The 20882-nt window shown below is 44.1% G+C and overlaps 1 protein-coding gene across 13 annotated transcripts in view; it reads right to left on the bottom strand.

The window, feature by feature from the left end:
* Positions 1-476: 476 nt before the first annotated feature.
* The window catches only part of SMOC1 (SPARC related modular calcium binding 1), a 170647-nt gene continuing 150241 nt past the window's right edge, over positions 477-20882 (bottom strand). For 11 of the 13 annotated variants that reach the window (XM_041459777.1, XM_041459781.1, XM_041459779.1 and 8 more), the window contains 3 exons: positions 12746-12993; positions 5683-5733; positions 477-3976 (listed from right to left, as the gene is read on the bottom strand). In XM_041459777.1, the coding sequence (XP_041315711.1) occupies positions 3960-3976; positions 5683-5733; positions 12746-12993 (316 nt within the window). In that variant the 3' untranslated portion in view covers positions 477-3959. The remainder of the gene's footprint in view (positions 3977-5682; positions 5734-12745; positions 12994-20882) is intronic. The other 2 variants (XM_041459782.1, XM_041459784.1) reach the window with 2 other exon arrangements.

Raw genomic sequence — 20882 nt, 5'->3', positions numbered from 1 at the left:
TCACCATCTTTGAGGATTAAAAGGTTTTGGACAACAGCTAGAAGATACTATTTCAGGCTCCCATGTAGCAAGGCATGACCTGCAAAGTATGAGGCCCCCATGTGAAAGGGAGCTGTGAGGACATGCAAGGTGCAGAGCCTGTCTCCTACCTGTGCTGTGGGGAGACTGTGCTACAGGATCCCACAGCTCACCTTCTACAATCATCTCTACACTCCTGCTGAAGCTTCACAGCCTTTCTAAGCAGGCTGGGCAGATTCAGACAGATGTCGTCAAACCACAGAGATGCACTCTGGAGCTTGTTTTAATTCAGCCTGGAAGCTACACACAGGGGAGAAACATCACAGACCTCCAAACCCAACCACCGTCTCTGCAAGGAGCAAAGTCCCCTTCGCTCTCCTACAGCACTGTAGGAATAACTGGAAATCAAGATTCAACAAGTAACCACCACAAGACACTGGAGCAAAAGTTATCTATTTTATTACAAAACCAAAACCAAACAGATGCCTTTCAGTTTAACAAATTTACCAGAGGCAGAAATGCGCGGGGGCAGGATAAGTTCAATATAAACTCAGGCCATGGAAAGCAGTGCCTTCACACAAATGAATCCCACTGAAATGCAGTTTCCTACAACACACTATGCCCCTGGAAGATCAGCAAGAAAGATTGATTTTTTTACTTCTGGCAGGACAAACAGATGACTTGCACTGTCAAGTCCTGGTTCTCTTCTCTGTCCCAGCCGTTTTCAGCCATCATTCAAAGCAGAGCTGGAGAGGCCCAGCAGGACTTGAAGGATGAGGAGACACATGCCCAGTGTCTGCTTTCAGAGAGAACACTGACACTCCCTGTGTCCCAGCTTCAGAAAGATGCTACTGATGCAAGGCAGAGCAGAAGATTGCTTACAACCACCAGACGAGGACGATTTGGCCTAGCAGCCAGGTGGAGTGACAATAAAACCGAGAGGGAAAACAGGCAGCTGAGGCACTGCTCTCATCTGACAAGTACAGGTTGTTGGACAGCTCACAGCATGGGCTATGTCAGTCAGAACCAGCATGGTCTGCACAATCCTCCGACACAAACCCAGAACAAGAAACCTGACCTCTGCTGGACATTACACAGTCATGCTGGTTGGGCCTTCCATGGCAGCGTGCAAGTGTTGCCAGAAGCTGCTCAGAGACCCACGCAAATTCAGCAAGTCAGGATGCAGGGACTTGGAACTGTCTTGTGACAGAGGAAAGCAATGTAATGCCTGGCCCCCAATCCATCCATAAAGTCAGCCCTAGCCTAGCAACAAAAATACCCACAAATACCAAAGTTAACCAACAGGCACCCTGTGTGTGCCTTCCTTGAAGAACTGACCCAATTTCAGTTGCAAACAACATGTGAATGCAGGCCTTTTGGAGGGGAAGGGCACAAGGATGAGAAAAAGGAGGTCAGCAGAAGGATTTATATAACAAGCAGGAGTGGTGACTGGCTGGTTTATTCCCAGAAGAAAATGCAGTGAGTTTTAGCAGCTCTGCAGTCCCCTCACAATCTTGTGGGGCATTTCCCAGCCCCAGTGCTTGGCTGAGAGAATTCCTAGAGACATCCAATTGTCTGTTTCTGCTGGATAGAACTATACATTAAAAAAAACCCCAACTGAACAAAGAAAAACCCCACCCACAAAAACCCCAAAATCTCCAAACCACCAAACACCATCCAACCTAGCAGACAGAACTTTTAATTCCTAAAACTAGAATATTAAAATGGAGAGGAGGTTTTTTTTATACAGTTGGTTTCATTCTTTACTCTCTACAATAGGATTAGTGAGTGTGGCATGGACATTTCTAACTATACACTAAACCAAATTATTTCAACACACAAAAGATGTGCCCAGGGCATTAAAACAAAACAAAACAACCCCCCAAAACAAACAAACAAAAAACCCCAAAAGAACAACATAAGAAGAAGCAATCAAGAAGGTGGGAGCTTGCAGGCCAAAAAAGCACATACATTGTATGTGAGAAACCATGAAGATCCAGCAGCATGATCTGCTCTTGCTAAAGAGATTACTTTGCTATATTATGATAGTATGATGTATATTTCAGATATTACCAGAAGTGTTTTTAACCGTGCCATATGTTTTAATTAGCTCCAAAATACTTCCCAGAGGAAGAGTTATTACTACTCTTAAACAGTTATTTATAGAAAGGCTTGTTAGTTTTTCTTTTATTTAACTTTCAATTTTGTCAACAAGCACTAACTTACTGCATCAGGACACTTTATTTTGGTGATGTATTTATCTCATGCTATTGCCACAATGACATGACAGAGTGAAGGTGCTGCATTGTATCATCTTTTACCAAAACAACAGAGCCTTGAAGGATGAGTCCAGTCTCTACAGTTACCTATTGCTGTTACAAGTAATTGTTGGTGTGATCTCATATTAGCACGTCATTTCATCACCTTCACTACAGTTTCTTCTAACAGGTTCTTGGTCCAGAGATAAGTGGCAGAAGGATCTCGAGGTCAGAAGTGGGAGGCTGCTCAGAACAGGCGAGTGTTGCCAGTGGTTGGAAATACACAAAGCAAAACTCTGCGTGTCTCACCACACTCTGCCCAAATCTAGGATTGCTGATATGGGCACCCCTGCCAAAGAAACAACTCTACTAAAACTGCTAGTGCTTGACACAGCTCCTGTGGCCTCCAAGAGCACCAGACTCCTCTCTCCAAGCCTTCACTGTCACTGCTAGTCACACCCCAGTGTCACAGCACCCAGGAGGTACTGGCAACAGCAAGTCAGACAAAGTGGGCAGGCACACCACTGTGCAGGAGGAGAGCTTGGATTCACAGCCACCAAGGACAAGAAAGCCACTGCTGACAGACCTTCACCAGTGAGCATGGCCCAAGCTGTACTGCTGAAACATAAGTAAAGCAGACTCCTGGGGACAGCAGCAACTGTGTCTGTCTGCACTGACAAGTATGTCCTTTGCTCTTCAGCAAAGCACAACACAGGCTAATGCTGCTTTTAGCAGGCTTCTCCAAATGTTTATTGCTGTACAACATACAGATGAACACTTTGTCAGAGCAGAAGATGCAAGACTTCACTCCACTGACTCTACTAGGCCTATGGCTCCCACATCCTTCTTACAGCTTTAGATTCCAGAGGCACGGAGCATCTTTGCTAAGCATGTTATCTGAGCATGAATAGCAATGCATTTGTATTTAATTTCTGCCTAACTTGCAGCAGGTGCACACACTACTGTTGTACATCCCTAACAGAACCCTTTTCTATCCCTACTTTAAGCAGTTTTGCAGTGCACCAATACTTACATGAAATCTGTGCTCTCAATTGCCCAGCCCAATTGCCTGGGTTGCAGAGAGCTTTATGGTAAAAAAAGGGGTTCAGCTGCTCTCAAGAAGCATTTGGTATCTGAGGCACTGTGTGCACATCTGCAAGAATTCATGCTGGTACACTGGCTCCTTCCTGCATGGAGGTGCTGTTAAGGCTCACCACTGAATGATGGTTTGGTGGCAGAAATGAATGCATTACTCTAATCCATTAAATGCAAAGTGTCCCTCTAACCCTAACAGCCTTCAAAAGCAAAGGGAGGAACAGAACAGTGACTCCAACCCCTGTACAAGACAACTGTACAATTTACATATATATTTATATACAGTATATAAAATTCTTTGAGTTCCAGTGAACTCAATTTTACATCATCAGTAGCTGTTCCAATTTTAAAAAGTCATGATCCTGCTTCCCTCCACTTTCCAAAGTATTAGATAATGGCATTGAAAAGCAATTAAAAAAAATCCAAACCAATTTTTTAAAAGTGCAAACGTTCTGGGTGCCACTTCTGCTACGCTGGATGTTGCTGATGCTGCGTGCTTGCTCACAAGCAGCAAGGTGTCTGTCCGTCTGTCACTGGATCTCTTCTTCCTTTGGGTCAGCTCCTGCCTTCCCTTCTTGTCTTCTGCTGCTACACCAGGCGACCTACTGAAAGAGTAGGGTGGGGTGGGCAAGGAGGGAAAAACAGAACAGAAGCAGAACAAGTAAGGGAAAAAGGCAAATTAAAACAAAAAGAAACCTGACTGATAAAGATCCAGTATAGCCTCTGCTGAAGCCACGGTCCCAGAAAGCTGAGATCCCAGAATAAGCTGTGAGGCTGAAAACAACCAGGGGCTAAGGAGACAGCCTTGCTGGAAAAAGCACTGAATGAGTCACATGGAGCCTCAGGGACTGACATATTTTTAAACACAAAACACCACTTTCCTCCCCCTCCTTGGAAATGGGCATGCAGTCCAGGGAAACAACTGGTCCAACATCCCTTGCTCTGCTCTTCTGCCTGGCACAGCTGATGCAGAAACCCACTGCTGCCAGGCTGCCCTGCCACCATCTCCCCATCAGCCAGAGCCAGCTGCCTCCTTCCCTAGCAGACAAGCAGGTCTTGGAGGAGACCTTTCTTCAGAAAGCTTTTGTTAAGCCCCTCACCAAAGGTTCTTAAAGAACCAAAGCTCTTATGGGATCAGAGCTAGAGCTCTGTCGATTAATTACAGGTGAAAACCTGCTACAGAGAAAGCAAAAGTAGGGATTTGAGGGGAAAAGGTTACCTCACTGGGAGGAAAGGCCTCAGTGAGATCAGTGCTGATCAACATGCCCTGTCACAGGGGGGCAAACATTGTCAAATGCAAAATTATTTCAGGTAGCCATATATGCAATCAATTGCACAGCTCTGCAAAAGGCGCCTGCAGCGCTCAATGACCAGCTCATAAAAACAACAGATTGTTTTCCATGTCTGTAAGTGCAGTGTAGTGTGGGAGTGCAGATGATCTGTCCTACACTGAGCACTCTGAGTGACAAGGAAGGGGCTGGAGCTACAGCAGTTGTTCAAATGCCTCTGCTCAGCTTTTAGCAAGTACATACTCAGAGTGAAGGACGCACCAGGAAACATCATATTTTCAATGTACAAGGTGTAGCTGATCTTTATCTTCAGTTCTCTGTTCAGCCCATCTCACCAGGACCAGACAATACATTCCCCAGAAAGACAAGGAGCATAGCAAGAGGTATAGGAAGACTTCTGGCATTAAACAAATACACAGCCTGGGTCTCCTCAACACAAAAAGGAGCCTAGCCAGACATATGTAGGACAGCTATAGAACAAATGGCAGAAGATGTAGGCAGGGGAGAACTTCTCACTGCTTCTTACAGTCCAAAATGAGAAGTACCCAACAAAACCATGAGGCAGCAAGTCTAAAAGCAAAGCAAATGATGTTATTGTTCATGCCTGATGAAAGGGTCCATGTGATTCAATGCCCAAAATACAGGGGAGAGCAGACCTTTACCATGACAGAGAACAGTCTTCATGGGAACTTGTCCGTGGAGTAATGGAATGTAAACACAACGAATCACCTAAATTACTGTTTGATAGAAGAAGGAAGAGTAGGATAGGAGTCATCCCACAGCTGCTTTATCCCATTCTAATTCCTTAGCCACATGTAGTCTGTTCCAGCAAAAGACATAGAGCTGGACTTTGAAATGATGCAATGGAGCTGCACATTGGTGTATTTATACCTCTTAAGAACAACTTTTGTTTCCAGCTGTTTCTATATTGTTGTTCATGAACATAGGAGGACAGGGGAGAATTAATTCTGCAATACATGTTTATCACAGGAAAAAATAAAACATTTTGACAAGATACTCACTGAAAGGGTTAAGGCCTTGTCTTTTTCCATTGGGCAAACTGCTCAGGCTACCTGTAAAATCCAAGAACCACATTAAAGGAAGTAAATGCCATGGCATGACAAAGGAGCCTTCCCTTGTCTGTTGCCAGAGAGCAGGTTCAAAGCACCCACTCTGAGCATGCTCACAGCAAGTCCTGCCAACAGGATTCACATGCAAGAGTCTAACCAGTGTGCCTGAGATGAGAGATGTTAAACACCTGGTGGTGTAGTAGCGGAGTATCATGAAATCCAGAGGTTTCGCATGGGCAAGAAACAACAATTACAAGGTTAAACTGAGGAGTGGAAGGAAAAAGAAGAAAGGAAGGATGCAAGTAGTATCCTGAAGTTTTCCCAAGCAAGCAAAATAAAGGCACGTAGAAAGAGGGAAGCGAGAAGAGAGTGAAGGTACAGGCAATACAGACAGCCCAGGTTTATTAAATCTTTCACTTGAATCAAACAAACAAGTGCCTAAAATCAAAGACCTGAACTTATACCTGGCAGAAGGGCAGAGCTGTGACTGTGTCATGAGATAACAGGCACACGTACCCTACACCAGATGGAGCTCATGGCAAGGGCCTCTGCACTGGGTACAGCCAGCTCAGGGATTACAGGAGCTGTCGAAAGCATGTCACACTCCCTGCTTTGTCTGATGTCAGAGGAGGGCTTAGCTGAAAATGGGAGCTCCTGCTCCCAGCCAGCAGCAGTTGCCATCCTCCACTCCATGACTTTGATTTGTGCATGCACATGGCCTGACTGCACAGCTCGCTCTGCACATCAAGTACTCTACTGCACATGCTGCTCTGCGCAGGAACAAGATGGGCAGAAGCTCAGAGGGCAGGACCGAGGTGTAGGAAGCCCCAGGGGCCAGGAGGCTGGGCTGTACAATAGGAATAGAGCTGCTGAGAAGAAAAAGCTAGAGGGAAAAAGGTGTCAGTGGCCAAGGCTGAAATGGGTCACAAAGCACAGCCTGTTGGCTTTAGAGAACATTAATAAGAAACTGTGTAAGCACAGGAGGTTATTCCAAGGCCCCGAACACCCAGTAGCAGCCACCTGCCCTGCCAGGATCAGCAGAACCGCGGCTCGCTGATGCCTGGTGTCAAACGCGGCTCTGCTGCCATGGGCAAAGGTTCCACTGCCAGGCCAGAGGATCTGCCTGGCCTGACTGGCACTCACAGCCTGGGCCCTTCATGGGAGGCTGCCAGGGCCCCGCAGGGCATCAGTGCCCTGGCTGGCAGCCTGGGGAAGCGAGAGGGCATCCGAAAGAACCCTCTCGCCTTTACCACGCAGTGCAGGTAAGCCTGCAGCACAGTGCTGTGCAAGAGCACAACCCATCCTTGGAAAGAGCTGAGTGAGCACTGCCTGTCTTTGGAGAGGGGCGGGCAGCTCCAGGCCGGTGTGTTCAGAAGGCAGGAGCATCCCTCCATGCCACGGCCGGTATGCTCGAGCACATGGCCCATGCAGCCGTGTGGGAAACGCGCTGGGGCTCATCCCCTGCTACTCTGGGGGCAGACAGCACCGCCCTCAGCTGCCTGCCGGCCCTACAAACCAGGCCAGCCATGGGTACCTGTCGAAGGCAAAACCCTGCCACAACAACACCGCACTGCTGACACAAAGGAGAGGAAGGAATATGGCAGGCGGTGACCGTGGGTTACTAACATACAGCTGGGAAGCCCTTGGGCATTGTGGGGTGACATCCCCTCATTTGGCAAGTTTCATAAAGGCTGAGTATTTGCTCATCCTCACAATTACACTCTCTTGGATAACAGTTCTAGTCACATTGGATTAGGCCAGGTGTCTTTCAAAAGAAAAAGTCCCAAGGAAACCCCAGCAGCTTTTAATAGGAAATCATTATTCTTCAGACATACTGAGCAAACCTTTCACCTTCTGGGGAGAGAAACAGCCTTATCTTGTGTTCTCAACACAATACTGGTGTCCTGATTCATATTATCACTTACTTTTGTCAAGATTAAAGGCAAATTATAGCACCTCTATAAAGCTCCAAAGGGGAGTATCTTAACAAGACAAACAAAACCAAGCACTGAACCAGTGCACCTCCTTTAAATCTAATCTAATAGCACATAAACGTACTTTGAAATTTCTTTTTAATTCAGTCATTACCTGGTTACAGTTTTCTCATGGCCACTCAGATTGTTATTTTCTATCATCACTGGTACAGAGGACTTTCCCAGGTGACTGCTTTTTGCTATCTTCTCTCACACAACAGCTTGTACAGTAATGATATAGAGCAAATCATTCCCAGCCTCCCAAGCATGCAGTTACTTCTGAAGATAGCAATAAGAAAGGTACAAAACATCACTGAATGAAATCTGCTGTTCAGATTGCCTGTCTACTTTTCTTCTTTCTGTAACATTTCCTCAGATTCAGTAGAAAGTGACATTCTGTTTAATTACACACACATACACTTTTTAATTAAGATATTTCGATCCTTTTTCTGGACTGGTGGCTGGGTTCCACCTCAGATGTCCTCATGTCCTGTGAAGCGCGCCCAACACCCACCATCTGACAAGCTCTTGGATAGCAAAGCAATCACAGGATCTGAGCTGGCAGAAGGGAACTTCCCGTCAGCTGGCAGAGGGACATTTCTTTGCTGCTTATTCCCTTAGCTCCTCTTTGGGCAGGCACAAAATGCTGACTTTGTCTCCTGAACTTGGAAGAATATAAGGTAAAACTCAACTCCAACATTTTGCAGCCAGCACAACTAGCACAAGCCTCACTCAGATCTACAGCCTTCCTCTCCAGCATCACTGGACTCCAATTAATCTCAGGTCCAGTAGCTTTCCAGCAAAGCTTTACGATGTGTGCCTATCTCCTCTCAAGGATCCTGTCTTTTGACTAATGCAGAGAGATACTCTCTCTGCATTTGTTCTTTGATCACAGATGGTTCCCCCCTTAACTCAGGCTCTGCAGACTATGCTGAGGAATGCTAACTTTTAACAGGCTGTAAATCAGTCTGCTTTCCTTCCACAATTCCTCAAACAGACAATCTTAGATCAAGTGATGGCAAAGACTGTTTCTGGCATACTCCAAGCTGAAAGCCCTGCCTACCTGCTCTGCCCCAGTTTAAGAAGCCATTTGCAGGCTTCTGCAAACACTCAAAGGCTGACTCTTTTATGTGGCCACACCATTCTGAGATCCAAGAATAGCCTTTTTCCATGAAAATAGCCTCTGATAAAAACAAGTCTGGTTTAAACAGAGGGACAAGAGCTGTGCAAAGTGGCCACCAGACCTAGCAGATTTGCCAGCAGCTTTTTGGGTCCCCATAAGGATGGAAAAGGGAAGGGTTTCTGATAGACTGGGCAGCGAACTTCCTCACTTGAGAACCACTGGTTGGTAGTACCCACATATTAGGTAACCACAGGCATGAAGAGACTGCTGAGGAAGGGAAGACAGACACAATTATGTATCTTGAACAGATTTAATTCTAAGCTGGAAAGAGCTCAGTTTCAAGTATGTCCTTACAAATATCCCAGCTGAATCCCCACATATAAATCTTATCTGGACTCTTGAGATCCTGAGAAGCACATAACAGTAGTGTGTTATCTCTGCTCTAGGCTTCCTTTAAGCAGCTCTATTTCCACGTTTGGATGGAACTGGCCACCAGAAAAAAAAGCAAAGCAAAACACTGACAAAAATGCAGAACACATTTTTAATATCTGTTATTAATATCTGTTTTCTTCAGAATCCCAAATACTACAAAATTTGTATTAGGTTTTATTTTCAAAATTATTACAAATGTTCAATTTGCCTAGGAAGAGGCATACTCACCTGGAATTATGACCCACTTCAGTTTAGTCCTTATGCTACTGGACACCCAAACAGGATTTGGAAGATCTGATCTAAGTTCACTTGTAATGAAGTATATCAAGGGGAAATTATAACCTTCCTTGCTTCCCTCCAACCCCTCCTCATCCAAGCTAGACCGAAGAACCTTGCAAACAAAGCTTTTGTTGAAACAGAAACATTTCTATGAAAAGTTCTGTCTTCATCTGACTAGCAGTTTACAGCTGAAAGTACATAATTAAAAAGATTTCCAGCTAGCTCTTGGCCTGAACCCACAGTGACCTCAGCCCCAGCAGATCTTTGGAGACCATGGTACAGAGAAAGAAACAGACATCAAAATACAGGGACTGACTACATGCACCTATGATCCAGATAAAGGAAAGTTAGAGTAAGGGTAAGATGGCAGAATCATAGAATGGTTTGGGTTGGAAGGCACCTTAAAGTTAATCTTGTTCCAACCCCCCTGACATGGGCAAGGACACTTTTCACTAAACCAGGCTACTTAGAGCCCCCATCCAACCTGGCCTTGAACACTTCCAGTAATGAGGCATCCACAGCTTCTCTGGGCAACCCATTCCAGCTCTCGCCACCCTCACAGTAAAGAATTTTTTTCTCACACCTAAGCCAACTTTACTCTATTTTTGTTTGAAGTTATTTCCCTCTGTCCTGTCACTCTGTGCTCTTGTAAAAAGTCCCTCTCCCTCTTTCTTATAGGTTCCTTTCAGGTACTGGAAGGCCACAGTTAGGTCACCCCAAGCCTTGTCTTACAGGGTGAACAATCCCAGTTCTCTCAGCCTTTCCTCACAGCAGAGATGCTCTGACCCTCCAATCATCTTGGTGGCCTCCTCTGGAGTGACTCCAGCAGTTCCATGTCCTTTCTGTGCTGGCACCCCAGAGCTGATGCAGCCCTGCAGTGGGGTCTCAGCAGAGCAGAGCAGAGGGGCAGAATCCCCTCCCTCCCCTGCTGCCCACGCTGCTCTGGATGCAGCCCAGGACACGTTTGGTTCTCTGGGCTGGGAGTGCCCATGGCTGGGTCATGTTCAGCCTCTCAGCCAGCAGCACCCCCAAGTTCCTCTGGGCAGGGGTGCTCAAATCTGTTCATCCATAGCCTGTGTTGATATTAGGGATTGCCCTTAACCAGATGTAGGACCTTGGTTGTCTTAAACCTTATGAGATTCCCATTCCCACTTGTCCACATCCTCCTGGATGGCATCCCATCATTCAGGCATGGCTGAACTGCACCACTCAGCTTGGTGTCATCTGCTAATTTGCTGAGGGTGCACTCAATCCCACTATGTCATAAATGAAGATATTAAATAACACCGGTCCAGTATGAATCCCAAGGGACACCATTTGTCCCTGATGTCCACCAGGACTCTGAGCTGTTGACCTCCACCCTCTGGGTGTGACCATCCAACCAATTCCTTATCCACCCAATAACCTAACCATCTATCTCCGGTTTAGAGAGGATTTGGGGAGGACCATGTCAAAGGCAAAATTTAGCAGTTCTTCTAAATTAAGCAGTTCTTCTGAATAGGAAGCATAGAAAACATGCCATCTACCACCTCACATATTCGTGAATTCATAGAAAAGATCCATTACAAACTTGTTTACTGCACCTCTAGAGCACTCTCACTCAGTTCTTTATTCCATGTTAGTACCTGCTGTCTGCACTGCCCCCTGCCCTGCTTTTTAGTGCTCACCATCCTTTAACTTATCCCTTTATCTTTGGTCCTCAAGGCTTATAAGGTTTGTAGTAGGTATGTGAAGCTGTATGACAGAATAAGATCAGAGTCCCTTTTTTGACCACAGTCCTGTCCTCATACAACAGAAGAAACCATGAAAGGTCAAGGATGTGTTCTCAGCAAACAGCTGGACAATCAGGCACTCACAACAATGTCATGCTGCCTTCTCTCCCCCCTTCACATGGGCTCAAAGTTTCACATTTTCTTTCTTCTCTCCCTTTGATTTTTTCCCCTTCCATAAACTAAATTTTGAACATTCAGTTGGCCAGGGCAGCAGATTCCAGAGAGTCTTATTCCAGGCCAAATAGCAATAAAATTCATTTGGCATATTCATCTTATTGGGAAGGCAATAAAATTAAGGATTGCTATTTTGGTATGTCATTCCTCAGTAAGGTACTGATGACTAAAAAAACACCTCCACAAAGCTAGGGAAGCTGAATGCTTCTCACAGCTGACAAGTAATGCTATATGCTTATTATGGTAACTAAGATGTTTGCAGAGCACCTAGAAAGTGCAACTTCCCAGCTCCCATATGTACCAACTCCCTTCCCACTCGTGCTAAACTTGAGAAAAGAACTAAGGAAAGATTAAGATGGGAGAAAAAAAAGCTATCCACCCTTCCCAACTACTGTGACACATATAACAACAGCTGCAAAGCCAAAACACCTGCACAGGAAATTAGTCCCCTGGAATCTCCCTGTTTGCCTTCTCCTGCCAAGCAAGTCTGCCCACAGTCAAGAATGACTGATAATTATTAAATTTGGGTTGAACTGTTTCAATTCCTAAAATTTCCAAAAATATCAGTTTGGTTCAGGTCCCAACAGATGATGAGGTGAAGATGAAAAAAGGAAGAAAAGGCAGGAGGGTGGGTTGATTGCTCAGACACTAAACAGAAAGAAAAACAGGGTACTCACATGCGTTATTTCTCTACCAATCTCAAAGTACAATTTAAGTTTGAAAAGGGGCAACAGTACAGCCCTGTGCTTGCTTTCTGAGCAAGCATCATCCACTCTCCTGCATTCTGAATTTAGCAATGAAAATAAATATTATTTCTGTTAGTAAACAGGGTCTCCAGAGAAGGACTGGATCTGTGCTGGCTCATACATCATCCAACCTGCATGGCTGAGACAACAGAATCTTGTTAGCAGGGTATTGCTCAGAAGGTACCTGATCTTAACTACAGTTTCCAGGGTTATCAACAGTACAAGCAGACTAAGTTAGGAATAAGACTGGCCAAGAACTCTTATCTGTTGTCCTGTTTCTGTATAGTGCTTAGCACAGAGGTCTGTGATAAGGCATAGGAGATGGAGCCATAACACAAGTAACAAACTACATTTGCATGGCAGTATGCTAATCCCACTCATTTGCTCACAAAAACTGTGGCACTTTTGAACAGCTGGGAGAAAATGGATTCCTGAATTTGCTGTAACTCAGTTTTTATTTGTTAGGTTTGTTTGTCAGCTTTTACTGTCATGCAATGAGGAAGAAGAGGCACTTACCTCCTTCCTTGCTGACTCCCAAACACCCTTTCAGCTCCTGAAGCGAGATGGACTTGTCCTTGTTGAGGTCACAGTAGTCAGTGAAACGCCGGGCACATTTCTTGGGCTTGGCTTTCTTCTTCACATAACGTTTGAAAGGCTTTAGCTCCCGCTTGTTGATGTCATTGCTGCTGTTGTTGTCCAGCTGGCTGAAATACCAGTGTACCACTCGCTCCTCTAGTGTGTGGCTGGGGTCTGGCTCAGAGAACCTGGAACAGAGGAAGCACAGGCCCCCGGCAAGGGGGTGCTCTCACCAACATGGTCAAGCACATGCTGAGGAACAAGAGCTGCTCATTGAATAAGACAAGTGCCATGCCGTGTTCAAAGTAAGCAAAAAACACAGGTCTTCCAATCTCCTCCTTTTAGCTGGGCTCTTTTGAGACAGATGAACTTTTTCTAAAAATGTCCTTTAGCATTAACAAGTGAACTGCCAAGAGAATCTTGGAGTCTGATACCATTAGTAGCTGTGGTTCTCCTCACACCAGCTGCTGAAACTGCCTAATCCCAGAATGATCCTCATTAGAGGGCAAGAGACAATCTCCTTGGGCTTTTTGGCCCTTGTGCTCCCATTCGAATCACCAGCAAGAGAGCCATGAGTGTCAGCTGTCGTGGTAGTTTCTGTGACAGTAACATCTAGACTTCAGAAAGGGAACAAATTAATTTAATGCAAGACACATTCATTATTTGAAAATGTCCTTGGCAAGACACAATATTCTTCTCCCTGTATCTGTTTACATAATCTGGACTCCTCTGCTGTATTTTCTGCATTCTTCATGCTTTTCACACACCTGATTTACACACAAGAGTTCCACAGAAGATAAAAGGCACAAATTCATTAAAAGCAGTACTACAGAGCTGGCAACTTCAGTTTGTTTCATTTTTTAATCATTGTGGCATTACAAGTTTGATGCTATTTGACTCACATTTTCCTTCTGTAGACAACAACAATATCAGAGAGGAAAAGAAGAAAAAAAAAGAGGAGCAGCAACAGCTATAGACACACAAATACAGAATGCTGCCTTTCAACATGATGCCATCACTGAACAGGTACTGTTATGTCATACCACTGAAGCAGTGTCTGGTGCTTTGCAGCAGCAGTGGGAAAGGGGATTATCCCTCAGGGATTCTGAGAACCAGGAAAGAAACTTTGTAAGCTAGTCTGTCTTTTCTCCATGTGATGAGTACGCCAACAGAGAAAGCTGAAAAGATGCTGAAATGAGGCTGAGGCCTGAACCTTTTTTTCCTTCCAAGAATAAAGCATATTAGTGCACGGAAATTAGTGGATAGGTAGTCAAACATGCTACATTGGCACTGATTGCTCTGACTTATTCCAGGAGACATATCCAGCTGCTGCATAAATTCCTTCCCCAGGAAGGAGAGAGGAACAGTTGCCTGCTGCAGGCAGCCAGATTCTGGTGTGAGTTTGGGGCATTCTAGCTGATGGAGAAATAAGAACCCAAGTATCCTATAAAATCTTCTCCAAGACTGCTGTTGACCTTGTTTCAGGAACTAGTAGAATCTATACGTATATGGTCACTGAAATTTTTTTTTGTTGGGAACTAGGAGAGAGAAAATTATTTTGACTTTCTGGTGTGACAAGTTTTGCCTTTAAAATGCAGCTACACAGCCTGAAAAATACCCCCTCACACATGCTACCCCTATGGTAAATTAAATCATTTGTGAGGAGGACTCTGCAGCATGCAGAAAGCAAGAACTGGAATTTAAGTGGAAACTGAGATCCTCATTAACCTTTTCTGATGGCTTTTACAAATAAGGATAGAAATTCCAAAGGTAGCCCCTATCCAGAGATACATCAATCCTTGTAACAAGTAAACACACAGAGTACAGAGAGGCAGATAAACTGTGTAACATTTTTCCCAGGGTTTTACTTGAAACTATTTCCTTCATTTAATTCTTAACTGAGAGGCAGGCTGGCATTCAGTCACAGCATCTGGTGAATGTACAATGGGATAAACACTGTGCAGGAGGAAGAAGGGGTTAGGAATAAGTCTGGTTTAGTTTGGGGAACCAAAATACCAGGCAAGCACCAGGAATCACCTATAGACAAGGAAAATTGCAAAATTCCCCCACACACACCTCCCCCCCAGCCCAGAAGTTAAGGAAGTGTTCTGATTTTCTAAACTGTATGCACTGACCAGGATGACAGGAGAGAACAGAAACACATCTGTGTCTTGTTTTTATGACATTTATTAACATAGCTATTGATCTCTCTCCCTTTTGGAAAGAAGCTGGCTGTCATTTGAAGACTAGCATGTTTCCAACAGCCTCAGAGGAGTTCTGTACTGCCAGCAGCAATACTCTGCCTTTGCTGAGATAGAAGAATAAAACCTGAGCTTTTGCATGTGAGATTGCCCTTGTTCACACCTTGGCCTGCCCTCATTTACTGAAGGCCCACAACTGGAGAGGTAGAACTGGAGAAAATAACAGAGCATCTTAGAAACAACAGCAGAAAGACAACAGACAAGAGCTTTTCACTACCTACTGAAGAGGCACTCAGAAGCAGGATTTTAAAGTGCCTCTTTTCCAGGGCCACACCAAGGAGGAGCTTTTGTGAGTTATGAAGAAAGGCAACATGGCTCTCTTCAGCACTTCCACAAAGAAAATGAGGGACATTCACAGGCTAATACAAATACATTGACTCATGAGGTGACAATAAATCAATCTTTGCCATTACAAACAAGCTGAGAGGTCATGCTGAAAACTGCAGCATGCTAATAGAGCTAAAAGGAATTAGTTTAATGGCTGTGACTTTAGGAAAAAGGAAGATACAGCCATTTCTGAGTTTTTACCACTTTCTGTTGGCTGGCTTAGCAGGACTGCAGTTCCTGAGATGGTTGGTTGCCTGCCATCTCTGGTTATAATCCAGAATCCCAGCACAGGAAGCATCCCCATCATCTCAGGGTGGCCATATATCCCTGGCTCATGAAATTCCATGATACACTACAGAAGGATGAAGTTACAGTACTGTATTTAACTACCTTGACTTTGACCACTGCCCGTGAAAGGCGCTTAGGCACCACCCATGAAACATGAATTAATGCAACAACACAGCACTGCTAGGCCACCTAGCTTTGCTGATGTGCCATGGCAGCAGCCTTGCCTGCCGGGTCAGCTCAGACAGGTCTGGGGCTCCAATCGCCCTGTGAGCACAGCCTTGGCAGTATTCCAGGGGATTGTCCCTCCATTTCCTCCTCATACTATTTCAAGAGAAGTAAATCAGCCCTCACATATAAACTTCATTTATTGGGCTACCTCTCATTCAGACCATAAAGGAATCAGAAAAATCAAGACAGAACAAAGCTGTCCTGTACATTCTCAATTTCCAACATCTGTTGCTCCAACACCAATCACACTAAAACCCATTGAATTCCAGTACCTGGCTTTGGTGCTGTAGCAGCTTTGTAAGACACAGTAAGAATCACTAAAATGAAGACAGCCTTCTCATGCTGACTGCATTACAGCTGTACTTACTTTTCTGCCTAATTGTTCCTCTTTAGCACTCTGTGGCAAAACAGTCAGTCCTAAAGAATGAGCACTAGTGAAGAAAGGAGGTCTGTGTAAACTGATTTTCCAAATGTAACCTGCTGTTGCTGGACTGCTTTTGTACAAAAGCCAGCAAGTTTAGCTCAATTAAGCAGCATAAGCCCAGCAATATTCCAACAGTGAAGAAAAGCATGGTCTGTCATTAACAGCCTAAGACAGCAAAACAGCTTTCTTAAAAGTTTGTTGGCATCAAGTATACAGTCTTCTCCAAGTAGGCTCTTGCTCCTCCTTCTGTATAATGTTCTAAGAGCTCCCTCACAGCAGAACATTCATTTCTTAGGTGGCTTATGCTTGGAGGTATGTGTGTTAAGGTACAGCAACTTCTAACAATGCTATCTTCCAGATGAGGCATACTTCCACAGAGTACCTTCACATCATCTGGTGTCACTGAAGAACACAAAGAGGCTGGGCAAAACTATGGACATACACTTTTGTAAGCTGCACTGAATGCTGGATCAGAGAATGACTGCCAAAATATCAAATAGGCAGCTTGAATATGCACTGTGCATGCAATCTGTAATGCTTTTCAGCCCTCGAGGCCCTTGTGAGAAAGGAGCAGTTAGCTCAGTGTGAAGGAGCAGGGAAATAGGGGAGGAATATAGGCTGAAGAATACAAGAGCAGCAAATGTGAGACATGACTCCCCTAAAGAGCCATGTACAGTGTGCAATTACATTATGCTCCACAGAACTGTGCAGTCAAAGGGTAGTATGTGCCATGACATTTTACTAAATAAATTGAAGTCCATTCCTACCAAAGCTGGTCCTTTGCTCCATTTTCAGCCCCACTGCACAGGCTGCAATCTCTGAAGTACCCATCAGGTACCTGTTTGAAGACTTAGAAAATCTATTCTTTTGTACTACAAACTTTATGTAGCAACATCAGCAGCCGAGGCAGAAAGACATAAGGGCAGTAAGATCAGCCCATCACCTAGCTGGACTGCAGAGCCTATAAACCAGAGGGACCTATTCCAGGATGGAAAAACACTGACGGACAAGAAGCTGGTAGCAAATGCTACAGAAAAAATTAATTAGTTCAGCCTTCATTCCCAACATACGCACAAGGTATGTTTGTGGTCTTACTTAGAGCAGTAAGTTTATAAGACTTTTAAATATTTTGCAAGGATATATATACCCTGCTTGGTGCTGCTGCTGAATGAAGAATGGATGGAGAGTGACTGACCCCTCCAGCCAACGCCTGTGACAGCACAGATGGAGACCACCAAAGTGCCAGCACTAAGCAGTAGAAAGCAATGAGTTTAACAAACTGAGGTAAAATTCAAAACTTATCTTGCCCTGCTTCCACTTCTTACTCCCATTTTGTTGTTCTTTGCAATTGCCTAAAGTTAAAATCTGTAACAGTGGAACATGGTTTGAATCAGAGAGGATTATTATAACAGAATTGCAAAAGGATCCTGTATTTGTTTTATTATTCCTCCTTTCCTGTAGCCAAGGAATCAAGAAGCCAACAAAAAACTAAGCTGTGTTCAGACTAAACAAAAGGGTACTACCCAGTCCAAATTAATTATGGGAAATGCATAATTCCTCTACAGTTAAAAGCTATCTCCCCTATTACAGGCCAGTTTCTTTCTCTCTTCAGGCTAAGTTGTACATGCAACATTATTCTGAACACAATTTTTCTGAAGATTGTAGGATAAATAATTTAGAAGGTTAAAAAATTGCCTCCCTTCATTCCTCACTGACTGTTCAAAGACCCTCCTCTTACATTAACTCTCTTGTATCTTTAATTAGGCTAGAATTTCCATAAGAGGACAAAGGGAAGTTGGTATCCAACTTCAATTGAAATGCAATAGGAGTTGAGCATCAACTTCCCTGCGCTGTTTAAAAGTGTCAGTCTTTATTAAAACGTGCATTGGCTTCAGAACACCCTGGAGATGTGCTGAACTGTGCTTGCCTGCTTCAAACTGCTCAACTAGAGCATGAAATGGAACCTCAGGGCCATTTTCTGGAGTACTTTTTGGGGCTATTACATGGGGAATAAGTGGCAACTTTAAATTAAGGGACTAATAGTTGCTGTTTTACATGATAAGGGTGGCTACTGTAAGCTGCCCATTTACCTCAAATTCCACAGGGCAGCAATATTTTTGCTGATAATGTAGCAAGCCATAATGCACAAATTTTGGCAACTAAAACTCATTTCTGAACTGGCAGGGACCAAAGAGAATTTCTCAGATAACAGAAACTCAGGCTGGGATTCCCTATGATCTAGTTTAGTTTAGGCCCTCTGAAATATGACTATATCAGAATTAGAAAAGAGACTAAACTGTACTAAAGCGAAGTCTAAATTTTTAAGTGCTGTTCCTATTATATAGTACTCACTTGTGAAAAATTTCAACAAGGATTTTTTTTCAGAAAGGATACAATGTACTGGCTAATAAACCAATTCTCTACAAGTGCTCCCTTAATTACTTTGAAAACACACAGTAACAAGATGTGTATTGAAGTTATAACATAAACTTAAAATTAAGAATGAATTTTACCAGAGATTTTCTGTTTCAAAACTATAAATGAAGTCTATTTGGCTATTATGCTGTAATATATACCAGGGCCATGAGGAAGGGAAGTTCTCATCTCATTTACATTATTTACATTATTGTAAAGCAAGAGTAACTCAATTAAAGTCAATAGCTTTGAACTTCCTTAAACAAGACAAGACCTATAAGGGATTACAAGGTTGTTTTAAGCATGCCCAGTTTAAAAAAAAGAGTCCTATCAGGTTTTGCTTACATGGCCTGCAAGAATCCAAGCTACCGCCTCACTTTGCTGCTACTACATTGTCTATGGGGGCTACTTAGCACAGCTCTATGTAGTATTTCAAATGCCAATCTCTAATTTCTTCCCATGCTTCTCCCTCATCACCCTCCACTCCCTCCTCCTCCCCCTGCCCCCCTCCCAAAAAAACCCCAAAAGCTAATATGGATATTAATTGCAAAGACACTCGGCAAACACATAAGTTTTCACTCACATATCCAAATTTAGACTGAAGGCAGCAGAGTAATCTAATCTGATTTCCTGTATATCATAGTCACAGAATGTGAATCAAATTATTCTTGGGACCATAACTCAGGTTTGACTAAAGCAAGTCCTTCTGAAACACATCAGGCCTAAGATGAAAGCTTTAGACAGTGGGAATCAGTCACGTCCCTCATGACTTCACTCTGGCTTAGAATTGCCCTCTCTTTAAAGAAATTTCGATCACAAGTTTGTTTATATTCAGTTAATCACGTTCTTCCCTGCTAGACTTAAGAGCCTGCAGAGCCTTTGTCCCTATAGAGATACTCAGATTTTACAAAATGAACTTCCAACTTTTTTTTCTTTCAATACCCTAAGGAAGTCCGAACTCCTTAAGACTCTCACTGTTAAGCTTTTTTGTCCTGACACTTTGGAAAGGCTCTTCTCTTCCTTTGGTCCTTTATTTTAATGTTGATACCAAAGATGTGTACTGTATGCCTCTACGTACTGGGCACACTCTGGCCCATGTTCAGCTGCTGCAGACCAGCTCTCTCAGGTCCTTTTCTGCCAGGCAGCTTTCCAGTCACTCATCCCCCAGCCTGTAGCACTGCCTGGGGCTGTTGTGACCCAAGTGCAGGACCTGGCACTTCCCTTTGCTGAACCTCATACAATGGCCTTGGCCCATGGATCCAGCCTGTCCAGATCCTTCTTGCCCTTCTGCAGGTCAACACTCCCACACAGCACGGTGGGATAAGGGGGCACTCAATCCCCTTGTCCAGGTTGTTGAAGATGGTATTACACAGGGCTGGCTCCAATACTGAGCCCTGGGGAACACCACTTGTGACTGGCCACCAGCCACTCTCTGGGTCCAGCCATTTTTTACCCAGCAAAGAATACACCTGTTCACACCATCAGAAGCCAATTTCTGAAGAGAGAACTCAGGATATTCCTCACCTTGAGACTCTTGAAAAGCAGGACTCACTGCACAGAGACAGCTTCCCAACTCCACAAACCCACATGGAATATGTACTGATAATTTTTTTAATATAAATATCAAAAATTCCCTGAAAGTACTTTTTTAAAAAAATAAAAATGGTCCCATTTTTTCCAACCCCTGTTGGGTTGGAAAAGCTTGACACATGTTCTTTGGGGTACATGCTTAGTCTATCTGAGGCACATGGAAAATTAAACCAGAGCAGTTTTCTGAATTTAATCATGGCTGTGGGCAGGCAGAGTATTTGGGTGGTAGCAGTCTTTTGCCATACCAAGGACAGCCTGCTAAAAGATTTAATTTTCCCCCCTTACAACTGGGCTGCTGACATTGGAGTGGAAAATAAATCAATGTGATGACTGTGTGAAGAGCTGGGCAGTGAAAAATTCCACCAGAAAGGCCTCTATTGAAAGCTGAGAAATACACAAAGCCTGGGGAACATTAGGAAGCAAGCCTGCTGGTTTATAGAAGCGCAGTGGGGGCATACATCTCTGGTCTCTACAACATTGGTTTATATTAAGCTTTATTTTAAGAGTGATGATTACATTGGCTGTGTTTCAGTCCCAGTGCCAA

The sequence above is a fragment of the Pyrgilauda ruficollis genome, unplaced genomic scaffold, assembly GCF_017590135.1.
Source record: "Pyrgilauda ruficollis isolate IOZ18807 unplaced genomic scaffold, ASM1759013v1 scaffold14, whole genome shotgun sequence".
NCBI classification, from domain to species: Eukaryota; Metazoa; Chordata; class Aves; order Passeriformes; family Passeridae; genus Pyrgilauda; species Pyrgilauda ruficollis.
Note: the sequence above shows the minus strand (reverse complement) of the source record. Positions and strands in the feature narration are given on the sequence as shown.